This window comes from Rhinolophus sinicus, chromosome 14 (assembly GCF_057876585.1).
Source record: "Rhinolophus sinicus isolate RSI-liver-muscle chromosome 14, RSI-T2T, whole genome shotgun sequence".
NCBI classification, from domain to species: Eukaryota; Metazoa; Chordata; class Mammalia; order Chiroptera; family Rhinolophidae; genus Rhinolophus; species Rhinolophus sinicus.
This window is the reverse complement of record NC_142514.1, coordinates 163,596,693-163,613,437: the sequence shown is the minus strand read 5'-3', so window position 1 is coordinate 163,613,437 and position 16,745 is coordinate 163,596,693. Positions and strand designations below refer to the sequence as shown.

At 34.0% G+C, this 16,745-nt stretch overlaps 1 protein-coding gene across 2 annotated transcripts in view; it reads right to left on the bottom strand.

The window, feature by feature from the left end:
* ELP4 (elongator acetyltransferase complex subunit 4) overlaps window positions 1–16,745 on the bottom strand; it is a 214,269-nt gene that overhangs the window by 188,119 nt on the left and 9,405 nt on the right. For both annotated transcript variants that reach the window (XM_019738520.3, XM_088789502.1), the window contains exon 3: window positions 3,564–3,685. In XM_019738520.3, coding sequence (XP_019594079.2) covers window positions 3,564–3,685 — 122 coding nt within the window. The remainder of the gene's footprint in view (window positions 1–3,563; window positions 3,686–16,745) is intronic.

Here is a 16,745-nt window from a genome sequence, read left to right as displayed (position 1 = left end):
CACTGCAATAACAAAACTCTTCCTATTCTCTTTTCCTCAATTATGAAAGCTCAATCTGCAAAATTGAAAAATATGAATAGAATTGATGCTGAATCCCATCCCATTCTAGCAATATTTATTTACTAATACGTCTTAATAAAGCAATGTAGTGTGAATTTTTTTTGTCTATTGATACACTGCATGCAACATGAATTGTAATGACTGAATTGAGAAGAAATATTTTAACAGTCTTTTGAGACAAGAAGTTTAAAATAAATTTAAATATGAATTTTTTTGTTACAGCAAAACCATCATATGGTTATTAATATTTTGAATATAAAACATTACATTCAGACAAAAATCCTAAGAGGAGTGGAAGAAAAAAATATGAATTAGAGGAAAAAAGGACTGATGTAAAATTTCCAGATTTAAAGAAGAGCTTGCTTATGTATTTACTTCTAAAAATAATGATGCTGACATCAAACTGCTGTTATTTAGATTCTGTTGGATACACTTCACTTAAAAGACTGATATAAAAGTCTTTAACTAAAAAGGCAATATTTACAGTAAAATCCTTTGCAAATAAATAATCTCATAACTAATTTTTAGATAACATAGTACACAAGTAGATACATAATTAAAAAAAATATTTTTAGAGGCAGGAAAACAAAAAGGTGGGAAGATCATTGTACTTTCTACCTGGAAAACTGGTCAAGATATAGGATGTGAGGTAATGATCATTTAATGGAGATTAACAAATAAATGTGAAATGCCTTATGTCAGTTTCAAATGTAATTTTTATATTTTCAGTCAAGTTGTATTAGAGTTTTCCAGAGAAACAGTAACAATAGGATGTATATATGTATGTGTGTGTGTATATATATGTATATATACACATATATGTAAGTCTATATATACACACACATACACATATATACATACACATACATAAGTATATATAAAAATGTATGCATTTTATATATATATATGTACTTACGATGCATACCTAAGTACATATATATAAAATGTGATCTATCTACACAGATACACAAACACACACAGACACACACACATATATATGTGCATATATATGTGTATACATATACATATACATATACATATACATATACATATACATATACATATATACACACACACACACACACACACACACACACACACACACACACACACAAAATAAGATTTATTACAAGGAATTTGTTCACATGATTACGGAGGCTGACAACAGACCCCAGATCTGCTGGGTGAGTCAGGAAGCTGGAGAAGCAGGAGAGCTGATGGTATAATTCCTGTCTGAATGTAAAGGCTTTAGAATCAGGAGAACTAATGGTATACTTCCAATCCAAAGGCTGACAGGTTCAAGACTCAAGAAGAGCTGATGTTTCAGTTTCAATTCACAGGCAAGAAAAAGCTGATGGCCAAGTTCAAAGGCAATCAATCAGACAGGAGGAATTCTTTCTTACACAAGAGAGGGTCAGCCTTTTTGTTTTATTTGGGCCTTCAACTGATTAGATGAGGCACACTCACTTTAGGTAGGGCAATCTGCTTCACTTAGTTTACAAATTTAAATGTTTATCTCAACCAAAAATACCCTCACGGGTACGGTCAAAATAATGTTTGATCAAATATCCAGGCAGCGTATGGCCCAGTCAAGTTGATGCATAGAATTAACCATCACAAGTCCACCCCTTGCCAGTTTGGTAGCCACACATATCTCCTTAAACCATACTTAGGCTTCACATGACACTAGTAACAAGGTCATAACTTGGCACTCCTAGTGCTGTCTCCTAAGGTTGTCTGGAAACCTTGTATGCGTAAGCCAGGAAAGTTATAGGACACATCTCAGGAACCATTGTCCTTTATTTTATGATGATCAATGAACTAAAAACTGTTGTTTCATTTTTTGGTTCTGTTTTTAGTTGTTTTGGACACGAGGAAAAATTTGGGTCTTATTAATCAATCTTGGTCCAACGTGCAACTTTTTAAGAGTATATTTTTTGGCTCTACTTCTGTATTTTTTCTACTATACCTTAAAATTTATCTCTGAATAAATGTTTGCAGAATTTAATTAGTTGCATACATGACCAAATATTTTCAGAAAGCCTGATGAAAAAGTAGTATTTCTTTTATAACTTCAAAATCCTTCACATAATCCAAAGAAGGATATGTAAAGTATACTGTGATTTTAACAGTAACTTGTATGAATTCAAGGTACCTCAGAAAGGTGTCAGGGATTAGTTTAAAAAAAAAAAAAAAATGTAGTCCTCCAAAGCAAAATGTGGAAGTATATATATTAGGTTTTAACATTGGTTTCTAGGTTGGTGGAGGCAAGACGGTAAAATAAAACACTTTATTTTAAAAAGCAAAAATAGGCCTTCTTGCTCCTCGTCTGGTAAGTAATTGTATTTTCTATATGGCTACAAAACTGTGTGGTATATAATCTTAGTCTCAGTCTTTTGTGGAATGTGCTATGAAGAACTTGTATAGCTTTGTTACGTTACGACAATGATTTTGGTCTTGCTCCACACTGATCCTAGCAAGTACAGTACTGTGCAGAAACTGACCGAGAAGATTAAGGCCAGGAAAAGGAACAAAAGAGAAAAACATCAAGAAAATATCAGGGAAGCTAAACAGCAGAAATAAGAATGAAGGAAGTCATTTGGAAAATTATACAAAGAGTTCTCCTAGGGATTTTATGATGGTATTATTTAATAAGCAGAGTCTGATCCACACGAAAAAAATCATGTTAGATTTGAGCTCAGTATTACAGTGACTTTTATGCATGGCATAGAAGTTTGTTGGTATTTATTGATAGTTATTGTAAATTAGTATTTATTATGCTATAAATTATTTATAAATGACTTAGTCATTTGCCATTTGACAGACTATGCACAGAAATGAAAAAATCCTATGGGAAAAATAATTTTAGATTATGAATTCTATTCAAACAATAGCTTAAATTGAGTTTCTGTTTTGGACAAAGAAATTAAGAATTCTGAAAGTCAGAATTGTCCTCTCTGAGGTAACAGAGTGCTTTGGCTTAAAAAAGATATAGTATCTCAATCCCATATTTTATTATTGCATAGTGCTTGGAAGAGAATAATTTCTGGCATTCTCAAAGCAAAATAGTATTAATAAATGAGTACTTCTAATTTCTGTACCTTTCTTCTGATTTATATCTTTGGGATACTAATAATATAGTATCTAATTATTATCTGTAATTGTTTTTCTTTACCTAACTTTTTACAGAGTTCTTTTATTATCATGACTATAACAATAACTTTATTTATTGCCAGTTTTTAATAGCTTATTCATATTTTCCCCATTTCTGACATGTTTTAAAACAATTGTCAATAACACTAATATATTTAAAAATGAAACTATATGTGCAAATATATTTGATACTTTTCTTTGAGAAAAAAATATAGTATGTCCCACTAGGGCATTTAAATATAATTAGTATGTATAGAAACATATTATCTCATTTACATATACAAACAATATATTTTCATAAAATGTTCAAAATGCAATATTGAATGCATAGAATATACTATATTCTATACCTGTAAAATTTTCTCTGGCTCTTCTTTTGCAGATGCAACCAACAAAGTATGTCCATTGATGATTCCTTCTGCCAGGAAATACTTGAAGAGCAAAGGAGAATAAATATTATATTTATCCTCTTCTGTAAAAAAGAAAAAAATTAGTCAGAACACTACCATATACCAAGCACACTCAGCTGGTTTTATAATTTTTTCTCCTTAAAACAAGTACATGAGGTGGGGCAGTATTTGTATCTTCTGGAGGTACAGTTAGATAGGCTATGAAACCAGGTAGTCAGTGGGAAGTCGATACTTTTAATAGAGTCTTTCGGATTCCAAATCATTCTCCATCTACTATTCCTCCTCTATTAGCTACAAAATTTACACAGTTATGTGTGATTATATCAAAGGAATCAGAAATTTTTTTCTTTACTAGGATATTCCCAGGCACTGCACCGCTAAAATGGCCATTACTAACAACCAATCAGTTTATAAACTCACACCTCATTTCTTTTACATCACAATAATAAAGCACTTAGTGTATGTAGCCTGATGATTAATATTTATATTTGTAAAAATAGTATTAGTCCTACATTCTGGTTTTGAGTTTTAAATTCAGTAATAATCTAAAATCAAAGATTTAAATTTGATAGTTACTAAATTTGTACTGTTTTCCTAATAAATACTCCTTTTACCTTTTACTATTCCCTCATCCTTCCTTTTTTCTGAATTTTAATGAAGAAATGATGACTCAGGTTTTTTAGACAAAAATGTGTTATATGTTTGAGATTCTGCGACAGAATGACAACTTGAATATATCTTTATTCTCTTAAAATTACTGATAGCTACATGCCTATACTTTTATATCAGCTTTCTTTTCTTTAATATTTTGAACACAACACAAAGACAAGAGACAAAGGTAAATTTATTGCATTATCTAAACAGAGGGTAACCATTATTAATTTATTCAACAAATATTACTGTATTTTGCTGTGTAATGTGCTCCCGTGTACATGTATAATGAGCACCTACATTTTTTGCCCAAAGTTTCAGGGGAAAAAATCTTTCATTTTAATTTTTTTATTCAAATTTTTATTTGTTTACATTTAGGTACTTGTTTCTTTGTATATAAAGGAACTTTAGTATTTATTTTTTAACATTATGGTACAAGAAATTTTATGTAACAAATAATTACAAAACACAAGAACAGATAAAAAGTACAAGAAATTCTATGTACCGATAACAAATTTACGACATTTATGTATCATAGAAGGCCAAGAACTCTGTTGTTGCAAGTTCATCGTAAGTTCAACAAAACCGATTATCGTATTCTAGGGTATTATTGTGCATATGGATATCATTATTGATTTCTAGAGTTACAATTTTAACTCATAAGCATAAATAAAAGAATTAAAAACATTTACATAGATATGGAATTAGTACTGCCCATGTATAATGCACATCCTTATTTTTCCCTCACAAATTTGGGCAAAAAAGTGCACATTATTCATGGCAAAATATGGTAATTGAATTCCTATACTATGCTAGATATCACTAACATTTGTAAAAATCTCACTATTAAAAAATATTCATAAGGAAGTTTGAACTTAGCACTGTCCATTAATCAATCTCTTGCAGCTATAATCATAAAACCTGGATAAAATATCATTAAAAAATAATTATTTGAAGGCATTGGAAAGCAATAAAAAGCAGGCAACAACTACAGCAGTTTCCTTTAGAAAGAGTGATCATGACATGTAAGAGTTTCAAGATTGTGTCTTTTTTTGCCTAAGAGTGTTCCTAACCTCCCTTAACTCTGGTGGCATTGACTCACATCTTTTCCAGGTTGAGGTGGCAGAATACAGGGTTCAGTACTGTCAAAACAGCTGAACATTTAGGGGAAATTTTCTGGAAGAGAGCTCCAGAAAGTTTTACCAACTATGCTCAAATCCATGGTTGACCACTAAGCTATGCATGACTTGGACAGCAAGCAGGAAAAAAGAGAATAGGACTCTATAATGTGAAATTTGCAAATTTGCTGCTCCTTTGAAGGTATGCTTTTCCAAATCTGAGAGCAGAGTATTGTATAATAGAAAGCTGAGTCTATTAACTTGAGATACCAAAGGACAGAACTCAAAGTTGAGGATCATAGAAAGTGTGAGTCCAAAATCTGAGTATAAATTTTGCGCAAATATTTGGCTGTTGAGTAAACTTTGTAATGGCATGGGACAACCCAGTGTGATCAGGCTAAAAAAAGCAACATCTGAAAACTGGAAAAATTGGGCAGAAATATTATCTGCTGCATAGTATACTGAAGTGAGTTAACAATTTAACCCCAGGCAAGTTAACTGTTTATTAAAACAAAAAATTAGAAATCCTCAGAAAAAAACATAATGGAATTCAGAGTCATTATAATACATTATTTTCAAAATTCAGATTTAAACCACAAATTACTGAATATTACCCACACTAAGGAAAACACTACCTACAGAAACTGAATCCAAATGGACTCAAAGTTGGATTTAAAGACTTCAAAGCAGCTATCATACATGTGCTCAAAGGGTTAAAGAAAAGTACAAAGTAGTAAATGAAAATATGGTATCAATAAGTAAATAGACAAAGTATCAACTTAGAAATGAAAACTCTAACAATGGACCAGATGATATTTAGAGCTTAAAATCATGATTAAATGAAAAATTTACTTGGTGATCTCATAAGTAGATAAAGATGGAGGAAGGAAAAAAATAATAAACCTTAAGACAGAGCAACATAAATTATGCAATCTGAAGAAGAGAAAAGTAAGAAAACTGAACAGAACACCAAATACGTGTGGACCAATATAGAAAGTCCAACAAATGTTTAATTGGAGTCCTAGACACTGCGAGACAGAATGAGGCAGAAACAATACTTAAAAAAGTGATGGCCAAAAATTCCCCAAATTTGATGAAAATATTCAGTTACAGATCCAAGAAACACTAGATAAATGTGAAGAAAATGACTAGAATAAATGTGAAGAAAACCAAATCTAAGAACATCATAGTTAAATTGCTAAATCACAAAGATAGAGTAAATCTTGTGTAATACTTCCATTTGTGACAACATGGATAGATTTATGAGATTATCATGCTAAGCAAAAGAACTCATAAAAAAAAGTTGAGAACCGTATGATTTCACTGATATATGGGATATAAAACTGAAAGCAACAAATGAACAAGAAAAACAAAGGCTCAAAGACACAGACAACATTTCAGTGGTTACCAGAAGGTAAGGGGGAAGGAGGCAGTGGTAGATGAGGGTAAAGGGGATCAAATATATGGTGATGAAAGGAGAACTAACTCAGGGTGGTGAACACACAATGCAATATATAGATGATGTATTATAGAATTGTACGTTTGAAACCTATATAATTTTACTAATCAATATCACCCCAATAAGTTTAATAAAAAACAAACAAACAAAAAGAGTAAATCTTGGAAGCAGCAGGGGAAAATAACACATGACATACGAAGGTACAGTAATACAATGAACAATTGACTTCTCACCAGAAACAAGGAAGGCTGGAAGAAACGATTATATTCAAAGAGTTGAAAACAAACCCAACTTAACCAAAAGTTCTAAGTTTGAAAAACATAACCAAAAATTGAGGTAAAATACTAATTTCAGATAAGCAAAAACTGAGGCAATTCATGGATAGCAGACTTGTATTACAGGTCCCTAAAGGCTAAAGGAAAATGACGCAACATAATAACTTGTACTTACAGGAAGGAATAAAGAATACAAACAGTGATAAATACATGGGGAACTATAAAACTGTGATTTTGTATGTATGTATTTATACATAGTATATATATATGTATGTGGATAAATTATGTTTTTCTTTGAATTTCTGTTTAAAGCATACTTGACAGAACTAAGGAAAGAGATAAATTATACTTGGAGATTTTTATCATACATTTCTTAGTAATTGACAGAAGAACTAAAGAGGAAAATCATTAATAGAAAATCTGAACAAGCCCATTAACCCTTAATCTGATTACATCATATAGTTCCAGAATACTTTCCTTTTTCAGTGCATCTAGAATGTGCGCCAAGATAAACCATATGCTAATCCAATAAACAAGTCTCAATGTACTTTAAAACATTAAAATCTTACAGAATACATTCTCAAATTACAATGGTATTCAACTAGAATTCAATAACAAAAAGATTTTTAGAAAAACTCCAAATATCTTCAAATCAACATACACATTTCTTTTTTTTTTTTTTTTAATTTATTGGGGTGACAATTGTTAGTAAAATTACATAGATTTCAGGTGTACAATTCTGTATTACATCATCTATAAATCCCATTGTGTGTTCACCACCCAGAGTCAGTTCTCCTTCCATCACCATATATTTAATCCCCCTTACCCTCATCTCCCACCCCCCACCCCAACATATATATTTCTAAATAACTATAGATAAAAAAAAAAAAAAAACAATAAAAAAGAAAATTAGAAGATATTTTGAAGTAAATGATTATAGAAATACAATGTATGACACAATTTGAGGAAGAGCTAAAACAGACCATAGAAGAAAATACATAGTCTTATTTAGAAAATCATATAGGTCAAAACAATGAGCTAAGTTTCTTTTTTTGTTTTAGGCTAAGTTTCATTGTAAAAAGCTAGACAGATACGTTCATATATTAATTAAAACACAGGAGATGCAAAGAAATAATGAAGAGGAAAAATCAATTAATGAAAACCTGGACCAAGAAAAAAATGTAATGTCAAAAGCTGATTTATGAAAAGATCAATAAAACTGATTGATAAATCTCCATCTACATTGATCAAGAAAAAAAGAACAAGACACAAATTATCAACATTGAGAATGAATACAAGGTGTGATAAAAAAAAACTACAGTAAATGTTTAAATTAAAAATATTTATTACAGTAAAAGACACATTGCCATTAATCCCCCTCAAAATACTCCCCCTCACTTCTAACACACTTATCCCATGGTTCTTGCCACTTTCTGAAGCAGTTCTGGAAGTCTTCTTTTGTGAGTGTCCTTAGTTGCGCTGTCATGGCTGCCTCAATGTCCTGAATCATTTTGACTTTGGGGAAGAGCCAGAAGTCGCTCGGTGCCAGATCTGGTGAATAAAAACACACCATAATGTTTTTATTTGATAGAAATTGCCATATAGCAGAAGCTATGTGTGACATGGAATGTTGTCATGATGGAGGATGATTTATACAACACTTTAAAATATACCTTTTCTCAACTGTAGCTCACACCTGACTGACAGCACCAAACAAGTTGAAACTTGTCACACACTGTTAGTAAGGTTTGACACGCCACTTCCCATATTGAAGATCTCTCCCTTTCCATTGGATGGCACTCGGCAGCAGCATTCACTGTATTTTGTGATCACAACGGGAAAGGTTCCGTGTCACACATCGCTTCTGGTATGGCAATTTCTGTCAAATAAAAACATTATGGTGTGTCTTCATCCACCTTATTCACTGGATATGGCACCGTACAATTTCTGGCTCTTTCCCAAAGTCAAAATGACCATGAAAGTTGTTACCATGCAGCAGCCTACCTATCTGTCTCCTCCTACCTGCCCCTAAAGAAAGGAGAGTCTGTGAGAAGGATCCTTTCAGGGACTTTGCTTCACCTTTGTGCTTACACCTTACGTCTCCCTGTTTGGCTCCAGAAAGATGGCTGGCTAGTCAAAGACAGGTACAACTCCCCACGGGGGGATAACCCAAGCAAGACACAGCCATGTGGGGACCTCTGGGGAACTCGCGGGGTCGACAGAGGTGGGCACATCCCCCATCTTCCCCCAGCTAAGGAGAGCCTCTGCCTCTGTGGCTGCATTCCTTCCCACAACCTGCAGGGGAAGTGACTCAATGATGTGCTCTCCATCTATTCATATGCATAAAGATGTTACCCCTTGGTGAAGTACTTATCCTGGGACTTATGGTTCAGCTTCCTGCAGGTAAGGGTGATTGGCTTAAATCAGTTTCCTATTTTAATGTATGGGATTCACAGATCTTGAGATTGACAAGCTTTATTTCTTTTACTTCCACACCTAACTAATAAAAGCCATGCATTGGCCTGATTCCTGGCTCAGTCCTTGAGGCTACAGTCCCTCGGCCCCACTTGCACTCTACTCTTGTTTACTGTCTTTCTTAACCTTGTGCTGCCCTCCTCGCTTCACACAACTCTTGTCGTGCTGGACGTGACAAAAGGTAAACGTTTTGAATCGATTCAGGACATCGAGGCAGCCACGACAGTGCAACTAAAAACACTCAGGAAAGAGGACTTCAAAAACTGCTTCAGAAAGTAGCAAGAACGATGGGATAAAAAGCAGGCAGTGAAGGAGAGTAGTTTGAGGGGATTAATGGCAATGTGTCTTTTACTGTAATTTTTAAAAAATTTAAACATTCACCACATATTTTTTATCACACCTCATACGAGTAAATAATTGTAGAATTAATTAAGGGAAAAACAACAAAGAAAAATCTATCTTGCCTTGTAAATCAGTCAAGATTTGGCTGAAAACATACCCTATCATCACACACACACACACACACACACATACACACACACACTATAATAATCATCAACCCTACTTTTTCAAAGATCCCTATGAGGCACAAAAAACTAATAGGAGGAAGAACATCGTCTATCTATTTAGGGATTAGCAAAAAACTAAGCTCTTCAAACGGAAAATTACCAATTTTGTGAAACAAATTTTGAGGTTGTACAATAAGCATTTAATTAATCTATTTAGTGAATCCCCATAACACTGGGCAAGCAAAAATGATAATGACGCGACAGAACTGCCAAAAAGCAAATGTAGTTTTGGCCTGAATTAATAGTCTAATTCCTAGGTTGAGAGAGATGATTGTCCTGTTGTATTCTAGTAGTCAACCAGACTGACAAAGATATATTCCATTTGGGTATTTACACAAACTAAAGCATCTTCAGAATGGAGTGACCAGGATAGTAAAGGGATTCTAAAGCATGGGAAATGAGGTATCTAGCTAGAAGAAAAAGAGACCCAAATGATACAGGAGAGCTGTCCTCAAATATCTGATAGGCTGTCATATGTAAATGGAATTACTCTTGTTCATTATGCGACCAAGGGAAGAATGAAGCCTAGTGGATAGTAAAATAGGAATATCAATTTTCCTTAATATCAAAGTCCAAAAGAGTTGCCCCTATCATCCCATTCAGATTGCTCTAATGTCACCCATGATTTTCTAACTGTCTAATTTCTTGGACACTTTCAAGTATTTACCTCATTTTATTTGTCTATCGCAGCTATTACCATGGACAATTTTCTTCTTGGAACAACCCTCTCGTTCCCCACTTGTATCCCCCATTTTTAAGACACTCCTTGCTCCCAGTTTCTTCAGCTATTCTTCATATATGTTCATATATGTAAAAAGTTAATACAGAGCTCTCAATTCTTTGGTATATAAATATGAAACAGTTTTATACTTTTCTAGTCACTACTTTGCACAATGCTGTGAAAATCTTTCTTTTCTCGTATCTTAATGACATCTAGAACTGATTCCTTGATTTCTCACCAGTTTCAGTTATTAACACTTGGAATAGTCAAGAATACAACTTGAATACTCAATGCAAAGCTTTTCCTCCTCCCTTGTGAAGTGCATCTTAAACAGGTGGCTTGAAGGTCTTAGTGTGCAGAGGGGTTCTAAAGGAAAGAAGAGTTCTAAAATACCTCTTCCCCCACATTCCTTTCCAAGTTCTAGTTCTGTTATTGGGAGAGCAGGGAAAAAGAAAAGTGGCAGAAATCAACTTACATAATTGGCTGCCTGGTGTCGGCTGAGAGATATCCCTAGCCTTACTCTGATCTAGTCTATTTAAGCCTTCTGCTTGTAGCCTACGACGTTATGGTGGCTTCCAAGTAGATGGCAAGTGTGGTTTTCATGGATCGTGCTCTGTTTCATTCTAGCCCCATCTACCCCTCAAAAAACCCTTCAAAGAGGTAGAATCTAGTGTTTTGGGGGGCTGGTCAGTATTCATTTTCAATCTCTTTTCTGGAAATGTTAGCTATCCCTATCATTATTATTTCAGATGTTTTCACAATCTATTCCAGGTCTCCCTCCCTTTTCTACATCAGACTCACGATAACAGTCAAGGATGGCAGAGTTATGAGTAAGTAGCTGTGCTAGTTCTTTGGGCCTGAAAGGACGTGTCTAACTTCAATTGTGGGAATAGAACTTAAACTTTTGCCTTCCTTCTCTCACTTCGGGCTAGTTACCAACCCTGAGGGACTCAGCATCCTATTCAAAATAGCAAGTAGCTAATCTTATTGACTGCTAACTATATATTAAACACGGTGCAATGCATTTCTCAAGCATTAGCTCATTTAATCCTCATAATCTTATAAGATAAATGTTATCAATCCTCATCTTATAGGTAAAGAAACTAAGGCACAGAGAATGTGAACAGCTTGCTTATTAAGGTGACACAGCTAGTAAATAGCAGAGCCATGACTTGAAGCTAGGCATCTGATTCCCGAAGCTATGATCTTAACCCTTTTCATGGGCTTAATTTCCTTTATCTATCCTTTAAATATTGATGTGCCTAGGCTTTAGATTTTGACTTGCTTTTTTTTTCTTTAGTTGTTCTTAGACTTTTTTTGGTAGTCTCAGACCACTCTGAGAATTTGATGCAAGTTATGTATGCTACTCTAAAAATATACACATACACAAATTTGCATGTAATTCCAAGGAATTAAGAGCCCCCCTACAGTTCCATCTATGGACTTTTGAGGGTCTTATAAACCTGGGCATTCTAACACACGCATATAACTTCAACTAAAAAATACACTAAATAAAACATAGTTAAATAACATTGATAAATCCCAAATATTTTTCTCTAGGCTAAATTTATTACCCACATCTTCAACTGTCTACTAGGTAGAACTACTTGGAACATAAAATTCATTATGTTTAAACAGAACTCATTACTTTACGTCAGTATCTGTGCATTCTCCCCCTTTCCTGACTTTACCTCAATACCTGTTCATTCTCCTTTCTGACTTCACCTGACTCCAAACTTTCTCAGGCCAAAAATCTGGGAATCATTCTACCTCCCGTCTCTCTATCTCCCACACATTTAAATAGCAGGAAAGTAGAAATCAATTTTGAGAGGGATCTATTAAAAGAGGGAAAATGGCATTTCGCATCAGAACAGTGTAAGCATAGTTAAGTTAAACAATTACAATATATATAATGAAATACAGAAATAGAAAAGTTAGTGCTGTCATCCCACCAAACTACAGTAGTAAATTTACGCTGAAAGTCTTAAAAGTATAGTAACTTAACATCATCTCACATTTGGATTAGGACAATAAGTATTTCCATCACTTCAAGTTTTTACTTTATTCCTGCAGTATATCCTTCATAATACATCTTCATGCTCAAAAAAACTCCATGACTACCTATCTCTTACCACTATAAATTAATTGTTTTTAGCCAGGCTTTCAAATCACTAATTCATTCATGCATTCATTTATTCGTTAAGCCCCTACTTGGTTCCCATGACCACAGAGCTTACAGTCTACAGAATAAGATGCGTGATCAGGTATTTTCCATAAAGTATAATAAGTTCCATGATAAGGTAAATAAGGAATACTATAGAAGTATATAGAAAGAATACTAAGTGGGGGTGAAGGGAAGAAAAGCAACAGTTAAGGAAGACTTTCTGGAAGACACAGCTAAGTGAAGACCCTAAAGATGATTAACAGAAAAAGAGGGATAAAAAGAGACAGCAAGAAAGAACTTAAGCAAAGGCCTGGAGAGAAGTAAGAGATTGGTACTTTGATGGAATTAAAAGCTTAGAGTGATAAATCTTGAGGAAGGAGGTGAGAGGATCAGAAGAGATAAGGCTAAAGTGACTGAGCAGCGGCAGATCACTGAAGGTCTCATAGTCCAAGTTAAGGAGCTTGGACCTTATGTTAAGATCACTAGAGACCACAGCAAGATCTTAAGCAAGGATATATCGTGGTCAGATTTTCCTATCAGAAAGTTCATTCTGGCTACAGGAAAATATGGACTAAAGCAAGGGAACACTGGGGACAACTTAAGCCTTGTCCATATTTTACATCTGCATAAATATTTGCACATTATATACGAGGTCTGACAATTAAGTTCGCGAACTTGTTGCACTGATGTTGCTAACCTTTTTTGATATCAGAGAGGTTATTAATTATGAATTTGTACCAACTGGACATACAATTAACAAAGTTTACTATTTGCAAGTGCTGAAAAGGCTGCGTGAAAAAGACGAAAACGACAACTTTTCGCCAATAATTCATGGCTCTTGCATCACGACAATGCACCAGCTCACACAGCACTGTCTGTGAGGGAGCTTTTAGCCAGTAAACAAATAACTGTATTGGAACACCCTCCCTACTCACTCACTTGGCCCCCAATGACTTCTTTCTTTACCTGAAGATAAAGGAAATATTGAAAGGAAGACATTTTGATGACATTCAGGACATCAAGTATAATACAAGAGCTCTGATGACGATTCCAGAAAAAGAGTTCCAAAATTGCTTAGAAGGGTGGACTAGGCAATGACATTGGTGCATAGCTTCCCAAGGGGAGTACTTTGAAGGTGACCATAGTGATATTCAGCAATGAGGTATGTAGCACTTTTTCTAGGATGAGTTTGCAAACTTAACTGTCATTTATAGTCATTCCATGTGCAGTCAACATACAGTTTAAGTTCAAAAAGGGTAAACACCAGGATTTATTTTGGCTACCAGTGTTAAAGACATTGTAGGTGCTTAAATGGTTCAGAACAAAAGGTCGGTGATTTCAGTAAAGAACTGCCCTGATATCAGTTTGTCCTATTTCAGTTACACTACTACAAAATAAATTAAGAATACAAAATGTAATAATGCAAAATAGGAATTGGTAAACTTCTTCTTAAAGAGTCAGAAAGTAAATATTTCAGGCTTGGAAACTATATAGTCTCTGTCGAAACCATTCACCTCTGCCCTTGTAGTACAAAAGCAGCCATAGACAATTTGCAAATAAATAAGAGCGGTGTACTGCAATAAAGCTTTATTTGTAGATAGGTTGCCATCCAGGAGGCTGTGTGCCAACTTGTGCTAAATAAGAAAAATGCTCAGAATGTATTACGAGATGTAGAAGAAAAATATAGCTCAGCAATATTCAGCTCAAAAAGGCTGAAGACAAATGACAAGAAAATACTATCATATCTGGTGAAGGATATATTGAGTGCTTGGTTTCTGCTATTGTATAAAATAAAAAATTAAAATTATGCAAAGTGTGGCAGATTCTAAGGTGATCCCCATGATTCGCATTTCGTGGCTCTCATGCCTTTTCATAACTTCCTTTCCCTGTTAGGTGGAACCTGTGCCTGGCTTCTACCTGAAAGAATATGGCAGAGGTTGTGGGATGTCATTGCTGTTACATAAGACTGTCACAGCTGTCTTGCTAAGAGACATTCTCCCTTACTGGTTGTGAAGAAACAAGATGCCATGCTGTGAGCTGCCCTATGCAGAGGCAGCCTTTGGGTAACAACCAGCAAGGAACTGGATGCTGCCACCAACCGTGTGCGCTGGGAAGCAGTTCCTCCCCCTGCCAAGCCTTCCGATGAGAACTCAGCTCTGGTTGACACCTTGACTCTTGGCTTGCAGAGCACCAGCTAAGCTGTGCCTGGACTCGACCTACAGAAACTGTGAGATAATAAGTGTGTTTCGTCTTTAAGTTGCTAAGTTTGTGGTGATATTGTTACACAGCAATAGGTAACTAATACAAAAATATACTCATACGTAGTTGTAATTAATTGTCTAATAGCATATTATTCACCTCCTACTTCCAAAACTAAAATTATATAATTAATGTAAGAGATTAATTTAAAAATAATGCATTCATAAATGTCATATACCTTGTATTTTAATTTGTGACAACTCCTACTAAATCTTTTTGATGCTCAATATCTCCGTAAACAAATCAAGATCCTTTATTTAAAAAGAAGCTGTGTAAACTCTAATATTTATGCTATCCCTTCATTTTTTACACTTTTTGGGAGTTCCAAATTTATGCATGTACCAGACTTACAGAAAACAATTGAAATATAAAACGTCTCAAGCCTGTTCTAGTACTAAAGAATAAAATATGTTATATTTCTATCCCCATGGAGCATTGGAGGTCCTGCTCCCCAGCGCATGTTGTCAGTTTAGCTGAAATAAAGTCGTATGAAAAAAAAAGAAAGAAAAGTCTATCTTCAATTTTTAAAATAAATGTAGGAGTCCCTTAGTGCTTCAATTTATTCCTCAGAGAATGGCCTTTTATGTATTCATATTAATTTATTTTGTTGCATTCAGAAGGTCTAAAGCAGATGTGCCTGAGCTTTCAGACAGTGCTCACTATCTCGTTTCCAAAGTTACATTGTTACTGAAACTGTAAATACACAACTCTGCAAGCCCAAACTCATGTGCATGTGTACACTTATACATATACAGAATTGCCCGCGTAAATGAGTAATGCATTTTAAGAAAGAATGGTTAAAAAGCTGATAATCTATAGTGAAAAGTTATTAATGCAAATCATCTTTGTGCTTTAATTTTCTGTTACTTCTGGAATACAAAAATTATTTGAGTGATAAATAATACAGTAATGCCATAGGCTCCTAACCTTAAATCTTAAATTTTCATATTTAATCTTAAATCTTCATATTTGGTTTATATTTAGAGCTATTTATTCATTTCTTAAGGAAGATTTTATCCATTGCACAAGTTGTACTGACTTGGGAATGGAGAAAAGTAGAGAACCTAGTAGGTAAGGTTCTCTAATCTAATCTTTCCAAGAAATGTAAAAGTACTTGCAAAGTTTGCTTTAAGGTTTCCTAATGAAAACAAGCAAATAGATAAAAAAACTAAATTTACCTAAGTTATAAATGTCTTTAAAAATCTTATGTACATGGAAGAAAATAGTAGGGCATAAATAATACTGACAAGATTCAAAATAACAGCTATATGGAAAGAATATAAAGGTAAGGCCTGTGCTTCATAACTTATATTCTTTTATTCAAGCATTAATTTAACAAATAGTTATTGAATACCTAGTACAATATTTGATGAATTGACATTTCATCAAGGATAGTTTTTTTTTTTAATCCGTGCTTTAGTTATTCTTGAG